The sequence below is a fragment of the Drosophila nasuta genome, chromosome 3, assembly GCF_023558535.2.
Source record: "Drosophila nasuta strain 15112-1781.00 chromosome 3, ASM2355853v1, whole genome shotgun sequence".
Lineage (NCBI taxonomy): Eukaryota > Metazoa > Arthropoda > Insecta > Diptera > Drosophilidae > Drosophila > Drosophila nasuta.
The window spans coordinates 7170541-7180361 of NC_083457.1; the positions used below are offsets into that span (position 1 = coordinate 7170541).

Genomic DNA, 9821 nt, shown 5'->3' on the forward strand with positions numbered 1-9821 from the left:
GATTTTTCATCAAAGAGTTTATGTTTCTAATTGAGAAGATGAAATAAAATAAAAATAATAAAACTTAAATGCTGGAAGTAACTAAATAAATATGCGAATATATTCTATCTACGAATTAGGAATGAATAAAATTATAATCTCAAGAATGTTTAATTCCATCCATTTATTTTCAATTGTTGAAATATAGTAAGCATATAAACTAATAACATTGGGAAATTTAGTGTCCAAATAGTAATTTTATATTTAACTTCTTTATTTTAGAATTAAAAATTTTCTGAATTTCAACAAACTATTCAAATAACCCTCGCCTAATATAATTTTGTGCTAAGGACCATCTACATTTTCGGGGCTACATGTTTTGCCATGGCTTGAGTTTTGGGCCAATATCAAACGCATTCCCAGTCGACATCAATTTAATTTGCAATCATTATATTGAGATGCGCTTGGCTACCACAAAAGGATAATGATATCCATTATGTTTGCCCCGAAGGACAGCCATAAACAATTATGGCTCATATAGGATACAAGTATGCAGCATAATCCAAAATGAATTGAGCAGCAATTAGGCTGCGATAAGTCTTTAATGATTGTTATTAATACCGAATTTGTTTGTTTGATGTTGACTCATCCGATATGAGATAAAGAGAGATATGAACATAAGGTCTATGGACTCCACGTGGGAACCGCGGGCAGAAAGTGAAGCAATTGTCGTGCCTATTAATTGTAGTCGCTGCTGCCACAAAGCTGCAGCAATGGTCATGCCCAGTTTTCTGTTTTCAGTTCTCAGTTAGCTTGGCTCGGTCACATATCAAAAGCGTAGCCAAAAGGCTTGAGAAAAGAATGCTAGGCATTTGTCTTCTTCACGCCACAGAAGAGAAAACAAAGCGGAGAACAACAGAGAAGTCGACAGCAGTGGTCGCTAATTTAGCAAAACTAAAGCACAAATCTCCAATCAGTGGCAGAGACAGAGGCAGAGGCAGCGGCAGAGTCCAATTGTGGATTCGAGGGCAACCAGGCAAATCGGAGGCAACTATCTTCAGGCAGCACACAATTATATGTATTTGCACAATTTACAATTAACGTATCAAAATCTGTGCGCTAAACTAAATCTAATTACCAGCGAGCGCAACGCGCCAAAGCAAAACAACCAAAACCAGATGGAAACTCTTTCACAATGACGAAGCACAAATGCTCTACAACCAGTGCTTCAAATAAATAGCAATATTATTAATATTAAGAAATAAAATAAAATAAATATGATCTAAGAAAATATTCTAAGGAAATATAATAATTAGACAATTACAAGCTATACAAGAATTGAGAATTTGTCAATGAAATATTTTACTAAAATAAACGAAGCCTTAATAATTATCAATAAAATATTTAGAGAACACTTTTAAATTAATTCTTAAGTTTGATAGTAAATACTATTATATTATTACACGAAATAATGAAAATATTTACAGCTATAAAAGTGATTTAAATTATATTACAAATACATTCCTACATAATCGGTAAAAGTCTAATAAGATTATTTGTAAACTAAATGAGCGCCCTAAGCAGTCTGCAAAGTTATAGAGAACTTTTTAACAAAATAGAGTATTGAAGAAAAGTGGACGCCAGAGTCAGAGTCAGAACCATAGCCATAGCCAGGCCAGAGCCTACACCCAGAGGCGGTCAGTGGCTGCTCTGGCACTTGCAGCGAATGTCCGCCACGTTGCCCTGGACTTTGGCTAAATGCTCGAACGGCTGGCGACGATGGCGTTGCTGCCATTTGTCAGGCAGCGGACCGCAAAATAGTTGCACAGCGGACTTGCTGCTGCCATCGTTTTGGTCTTTCTTTTTTTGTTGTTTGCTAGAACTAGAGCTGGAGATGGAGTTTGAGTTGAAGCTAAAGCTTGACGCGATAATAAGAGCGATGAGGAGAGTTAAGGAACCAGCCAGCAACAGCAGCAGCAGCAGCAGGAATAACAAAATCGCAGAGTGTGAGAACCGCTGCCACTCTTTTCTTTCTTTCTATCTTTGCTGCTTTTTCTTCGCCTCGGTTTATATATATATTTTTTTCGTTTTGTTTCTGCCGGTTTTCGCGTGGAAAATAAATACCAATCTACATAAAAGTGGAAACCAAATAAGAAAAACAGTCGACAGTCAGAGCTGACCATTGAAGAAAGAAACCTGCTGTTCCCTGTTCACAGCCTTCTCCCGGCTGCTATTGAGCGCAGTTCAGTCCAGCAACAACAGCAAAAAGTGCAGCAAAAAAGCAAACGAAACAAAAAATAAAAAAATTGCAGCGGTCGCCTGAGCTCTGCAGCTCTGCAACTGGCACTGGGTAGTTTGCTTGGTTGTGGTTACAATTTGGAGCAGAGGCCAGCCCAGTCTAGTTTTGATGAAATTGCTCGAAATAATAGGGTGAAAATGCTTTGGCTGTGTCGCTTCCCTCCCAAAGCTTGTGAGGCGTTTTTTTTCCTCAATGTATTCCCAGTGCCTTTTAACTCTTTCGCGCATTGCTTCTTGTTGTTGCTGCCGCTGCTGTGAAAGACCAAAAGGCGTCAACAGCTCCAGCTACAGCAACAGCAACAGCTACAGCTCGCGTGCTGGCGAGAGTCAAAAGCAGTTGGCACAAAACTTTGAGTTCAACTGGCGGCACAGCACACGCATAGAGACCTCGACTCTGTTGGAGTTTCGGTTTGAGGTTTTTGTGCAAAGAAACAAACACAACAAAAATGCTCTGTAAAATGGGCTGAAGCAAGGTGTCGAAAGTTAAATACCCTTTGCTGATAAATGAGAATTATTCTTTATCATGTGAAGAACATTTCAAAAAGATTAAATAAAATAGTAAATAAAAATAATGTTAAAAATGTTTCAAGATTGGGAATACTAAAATAAATTCTTGTTATTTTATTTTTGATAACTGTAGTTCTTTTATTTCAAGTAATCACCTAAATCATATGACATACCAAAACATTAATTCTCTCTCTGCAAGTGTACAAATGAATATGTATGAAGTATTTAAACTGGGCTACATGAGCGAGAAAAAATGTTGAATGTTTGGTGCGGCTGCAGTGAAAGATTTGCGGTGCAGTGGCTTTTGGCTCTGTGTGTGAAATTGGATCTCCGATGCTGCTGCTGCTGTTGTTGTTTGCCATTTGGTGTTTGCTGTTTGCCGTTTGAAGTTTGACTTGAAATTGCGAAACAAAGCTGAGATTTCAATGCGGTTTGAATATGATTTGAATATAAAGAAATATTTCGACTTCAAAGCCTGGCAAGTTTTTCACTGATTTTGTGGAATGTGAAATCCAAGAAAATGTTAATCAGTTGGAGCAAATGCAGTTGCATCTTAAAGTGAAGGGACAACATATAATGAGATGGCAATAACAGAAATTAAAATATAATAGTTGTAAGAGTTATTTAAAATATTCAAAATTTGTATTCCCCTCTTAAAGTCATGTGAGTGTTTTCTGCACACTCTTTAACATAATAATATACAAAATGCAAAACATTAATAAATGCAACACCTTTTCAACCCTAATAAAGTCATCGTTCATGGTTAGTTATATAAAGTCTCATAACAACAAAAGCTGAACGAAATATGCAAAATCCCTCACGAGACGACAACATTCCTTCATTCCCGCTAACAAACTACCTGAGTTGAGTTTGAGCTTTCAGAACATTAATCTACTGAGAATACCAGATGCCTTCCTCGTTCTTGCCTCTTACCTCAACGTTCTCATTTCCACACTGACCGAGCATCTCTTACAAATCAATTACTTTAATCAATTTTTAACACGTTTGCGTCTTTACACCCAAAGAGAAGGCGCCGCTTGCTTTTGCCTTCTTTACTTTGTTCATCCGGAGCGTCGTTTCCCACAACCAAGTTGTGTAATTTTTTCTTTTTTTTTGCTAAAATTTTAATTATAAAAATTAAATACGGGCATCGGAAAGAGGTAAAGAGCAAAAAAAAAAATGTGCTACTAACTAACCTGCCATAACAAAACTTGAAATAATATTCAAGAATTTTTATTGAAATAATAACAGGCGATGCAGGTAGAGAGCTCAGACGTGATACACAGAGACTGTGACTGAGACAGAGACTGCGGCACCCAGAGGGAGCTAAGCAGAAAACAGAAAACGAGGCACAGTTCGTCAGAGCACATCAAAGGCGGAACATTCGTCTGGGACAGAGTCTGATATCTGGTCTGGGGTCTCGAGTCTGAGGACTGGAGTCTGATGGGGGCGACGACAGCCTGTCAGCGTTTCAAAGTTCTTTTTCTGGCTCGCTGTTTTCTAATTGAAATGTTCTGCACCATAATTCTGCGCATTACCACCTGCTGCTTGTTTGCAACACACAGAGATGCCGCCAGTTTGCCAGCTTACCAGTTTAGCAGTTCTCAATGCTAGATACCAGTTCTCAATGCCCTTGCTGGCCTGCCTCCAACATGCGCTTTGCTAAATAGTTCACTGCCTGGTCGCCTTCTCGTAAATTGTAAAAAAAAATACACAAAAAAAAAGCAAGCGAAAAAACCAACTCAAACCGCAAGAACAATGCGCTGCACTGACCATCATCATCAACTGGCAAACTGCTCAACGAACCGACCTCAGCACCTCGACCATCATCGTCATTATCAACGCCAAGTTGAGCGCATGATAAAAAAAAGAATGAAAAACGCTTCAATGCGATTATATTTTTTTCTCTCTCAGCACCTTGGCATTTTTCTATGAAAAAATAACTATTATTTTCCTTCTTGTTTTGCCGAATGCCCTGCAACAAAGAGAGGACATATTGCTCTTGAAATATATCTATGATAACCTTAACGATCGACCTTGAATTTGTTTATTATTTTCTAGTGTAAACTTTGTGCCATAAAACATCTGGAATTCCTAGATGAAAATAATCAATTCAGCATTGTTTCTACAAACTGAAAAGTTATAGCTAACAGATCGTATACAATAATGTTGTGATCGTTTATCATTCTGAAGAGTATTTCTGCGGTCATTTATTTATTTTTTAGCCCTGTTGCGTGCAACTTAAGTTTTGTTCAGCTGCTTTTGCCGCTTTTTCTAGGAAATAATTTTCTTTTTTCGCTTTACAGTTTTCATAGTCGTCGCCGTCGACGTCTCGTCTAGTTTACATCTTCATAGCCGCCTCGTTGCTCCACTAAACGGGGCGTCCCACATCCCTTCCCAATGCCGGAGCGCACTGTCACACCTGTCACTATTGTGGCTGATCACAACAACCGCCAACAATGGAGACGGAAGGCGAGAATGCAGACAGAGGCAGAGACACAGACCTCGCCCAGTTACCCAGACCAAGACGAAGACGAAGTCAGAGTCCCAATCCCAGTCCTCGAGACTTGCGGACAAGGTGTGAACGTCAAATAATCACCTTCGCATGCGGCATGCCCCACAAAAGGGAAAAGGCGTTGGGGGCGGGGGAAATGGGAGTCAATTGGAGGGCGGCAGCAGCTTTGAGTTTTCCACGTCTCCGATGCTGACGATGTCGCACTCTCTTTGGTATTTGTTTTTCGTAAGAAAATTTTGCGCATGTTTTTTTTCTCCCCTCTATTTACCATTTTTCGGTGGTCTGGTGAAATGTGTGAAATTTCAATGGAACGACACGGAAAATGCAAACGCAGATGTCTGTGGTTGCCGCCTTGCCTGAGTCTTCGTCTCCGTGTCCGTCTCCACCTTCATCTGCCGCTTTGCAATCCTCAGTGGAATCTCCACCTTCGCCTTTCGCTTGCTGCTTTTGTTTGCATAATTATTTTATTGTAAGCAGAAGGGCGGGCGGCTGGCTGCTAAGGTGTGCCACGCCCACAAAACTACATGCTAGAGTGCTGCCCGCATGAATATTAAAACAAAGAGCAGCTCGTTCTCGTTCTGAGTCTCGCAAGTTGCAACTGTTTTGCCAAAGTGCATCTCAGAAATTTCCGCCTCCATTCTCAGCGCATGTCTAGACAATTTCCCTGAGCTTCCCGAAAAAGTTTGTTAGCTCTTTCTTCGTCGTTTTGGCTGTAGGCATTTCTTCAATTAGCGTTTTTATTATTTTTAATTAACAATTTTGCAACTTAATCCAGCTGCTGCTGCTGCTCAGTGGTAGTTCATGGTAGTGCTGAAATTTCAGCAGACATAATCGAATCAGCAAAAGGGGCTGCTTAATGCCTGGCTAAAGTTTGTCTAAGGACAACAACGGGCAAAACAAGCAACAGCAAAAAGCAAAAAGCAACAAGCAACTTCAGCCCCTGGAACCCTAGACATGTGCATAATTATATTAGGCAGGCACAGGACTTCAGCATAAAGCAAAGACTGAGAGGAAGAGACAGACAAAAAGGTTGCCCTCTAATGGTTAAAAGCATGGAAAGCAAAACTTGGTTGTATGAGGAAATGTTGCCAAAACACACGGCAGACAAAATGCCAGACAGAGCTGTAGGGCAATTTGAAGACACTTAAAATGAAAGAATAGAACTGAGTGCGGAGTGAGCTCGCAAAACTACTGAGAATTAAGTTCTGCAGACTGGAAAATGGACAATTATCGCGACGATCCCATTACGAGTCGTAGAAAGGAATAAAATTCTTAAGCAAGAGAATTGTGAATGTCCAAAGCGAAATTTATATAGAATTTATAAGTGTTTAACATACACAAATATAATTGCTTTCAGTTAAAGGGTTCATAAATTAAACAATTTCAATAAAAAGCAGTAGCACTAGATTGGAGAAAGACTTAAGTAGAGTTAATAAATATTTTGTGGCTTTAAAAATAACTTATTTTTCCCAGCTAATAGCATAAAGATAACATCCATCATAATTTTCTGTGTTGAAAAGCCCATTTTTCATTTTATTGCAAATTGCAAATTCTATTACAAAAATTACTATGTAAATTCCTAATTGTTGCTTGTACTTTCTTTGGTGTTAAACTCTACGTTATTTTCATTCGCCTTTTGTCGAGGCATCAACTGTTCACAGAAGATGCAGACAAAGTTCATGTCTCGACTGCAGTTGCGACAATATGGATACTCACAATACTTGCAGATGACAAACCTGTCGTTCTCAACGCAACTGCAGATTAGACACTTGCGTTTAGCACATTGGAAATAAGTCAGCCAGCCGAATTTTTGAGGATATCCCAGGCGCAGCATCAGGAATATATTGAGTTGACCTTGCGAGTGTCGCGTGGCCAAATTTTGCTCAGCAGTTTGGCGCATATCATCCAGATATGTGGCACGATTGCGCAGTAGCGAACCGTAGAGAAAGAGAGTCCGTTGCTTTTCCCGCTTGTAGTAGAAATAATTGCAGATCACTGGACGCATACGCGATATGAAAATGTTCTGATGTATAAGCAATATGATCAGAGCGTATAATGCAATTAGTTTCACGTAGAAGGTGGGGGGCAGCTTGTGTGGCACAGGAAGACACTCCTCGTTGGTGAGGAAAGTGGAGACACGTTCGTGGATATTAAAATTCTTCATGGTGGTGCGCAATAGACGCGCCATCAAGCCGGTGCCATTGATCTGAAAAGCGACACAATATTGCCATTAAAATGAAATCAAATTGTGCCTGAAATAATGCAAAAAAAGAAACTCACGCGAAATCGAACTTCATGTTCTCCCTCCTGTTCATAGGAGATCAATGAGCGATGATTAATGATGTTCAGCATATTGACAACCATGCGATCCAACAATAAAAATAACCCAGTGGGCAATATTTCTAGTAGAAACTGTAGTATATGATTACTCTGCTGATTCGATTCGGCCACAGTGCGACTGCAAACATCCTGAAGATCCACAATTCTCGATTTCTCCAAGCTGCGCAGGGGCAAAAGTGAACCCTCATTCATTCGCTTGCGACGCGCATCGACGTGCCTGAAATAGTCCGTTATATAAAAGTTGTCAAAGTCAATAACGCAGCGATAATTCCAATTGTAATTCGCAGCTGACCAAATCAAATAGAAGATAAACAACCACATGAATTTATCAATGATCTCCATGACAACATTGAAAATGCGTCGCCTCTGCTCAAAATCCTTGAGGAATTCCTGCGATGTCTGCTGAGCACTTCGCAATTGAGCTGCTGTTGATGAATTCTGCAATTTGTAGGTGATTTGAATATCGGAACTATTGCCATAAAGTTCTTGTTCCGTCTGCAGAAACTTGACATAGTTCTGACCAAAGTCAGATGGCACAAACTGTGCAAAATTATCTTTAATATAAAAAATTGCTAATTTGAATTTTCTACCTACCTTTGAGGCATCGCAAACTTTATCGGGATTGCCAAACATGTTTACCTTGCATATGATATCGATGCGATATGGCCAGCAAATGGCATTGGCCAACCAGTTGGGAAAATTTGTGGCACACTTGCGAAAGCCTTGGCTAAACACCTCCTCACACACCTCGTGCCCACTGTCCAGCTGCTGCTTGCAGCGATTTCCCATTTTCCTCACAAATTGCAGCTGAATTTCGGCTGCTTTGGGCAGTTGCGAATTAAAGCTAAAGTTCTTAGAAGGTTTCCCCGTCGTATTGCCAGCAGTTCTTAAATGTTTGTAGTAGCTGAATCTATCATCGTCGCTGCTCAAACCCAGCTTAAGATCATTGAGAATCACTTGCAGCTCCTTGAAGGTGTCTTGTATCTCAACAATGTCGCTTTTCATGTGTTGCAATGTGTTCGTAAAGGGTTTGGCAATCAGATCAAAGCGTGTCTTAGTCAGATTATACGTGAGCGTTGTGCTGCAGGCAAAGACTCGTGCCACCTCGCTGGCATTTGCCGCCAGATTGGCAATGGGACCCGTAATCAGAAAACCAAAGGCCACCGCTCGCAGATACTTATGTCCGGCTTTGTCGGCAATCGATGCAAATATCAGCAATGTCACCGCACGCACATTACGACTAAGCATAAAGGATAGGCCGTTGAGCAGCAGGAACAAGGTAACGACTGGCACCTCGACCAGCAGATTCTGGTAGAGGAAGCTCAAACTGTAGTTGAGTGACACCAGCAGACCCAGCAAATAGGATAGCAGGACGCCGATCAGGAAGCTGCTCAGATAACGCATCGGTGAAATCCAGATGCTTTGTTCCTCATCGCGTCCATACAGCAGACAGTAAAGTGGCTTGCTTTTCCCTCCAACAAAATTTTCAATCCACTGTGTTAAAAAGTGAAGCATGATGAAGGTTTAAACAGAGTTAAATGTAGTTTTTGTACTAATTTTAGGAAAAAAGCTTTTGACAGATGAATCGATTCCTGTGATGTAATTAAATATAGCTTCATACTTAGTAAAGTCAATGACATCTTAAAAATAATTTTGTAAAAAAATTTAAATTTTAAATTCAGCTGTATATGTATGTAAACCTATTAAAATACCAGTAATTAATTAAATAATAAAGCAACATAATTAACCTAAAATAAAGTAAATTTTATATGGAAAATACAAAATTCTTCCCTTTACGTAAAGCGAATAAATTGTATAGCCATATATTGAATAACACATTATTATTTCAATTATTTATTTGAAATATTCTTTTAAAACCTTGAGTTTGGTTTTCTTTATTAGCATGAAGATTGATTCCAGGTACCTAACTAATTTTAGCTTTCCACTTGGTCGAATAAATATCTATCTCAAAAATATATTTTCTAAAATAAATATTTCCTTTTCACTTCTAAAATTTGAATAGGATAAACACCCAAATATTAAACACTTTACAGTTTTGGTTCAATTATTAATTTAAAATCTTATATAAGAATTATTTTATTTGCTTCACAACTTCAATTCATATTTTAGTCCGAAATATTTATAAAGACAATCTTTTCGGTCCTGTAAAACACCCACAGGA

General features: G+C 39.2%; 1 protein-coding gene across 2 annotated transcripts; it reads right to left on the reverse strand.

Annotated features, from left to right (window-relative positions):
- Window positions 1–6782: 6782 nt before the first annotated feature.
- On the reverse strand, window positions 6783–9216 carry LOC132792708 (protein sneaky). Of its 2 annotated transcripts, XM_060802158.1 has the most exons (4): window positions 8234–9216; window positions 7932–8179; window positions 7580–7856; window positions 6783–7505 (listed from the first exon to the last, which is right to left on the reverse strand). In XM_060802158.1, exons 1-4 carry the CDS (start codon window positions 9152–9154, stop codon window positions 6879–6881), a joined length of 2073 nt encoding a protein of 690 aa, XP_060658141.1. In that variant the 5' UTR covers window positions 9155–9216; the 3' UTR covers window positions 6783–6878. The 2 variants fall into 2 exon arrangements, with proteins under 2 accessions (XP_060658141.1, XP_060658140.1); XM_060802157.1 differs by having other exon boundaries at window positions 7580–8179.
- Window positions 9217–9821: the final 605 nt, after the last annotated feature.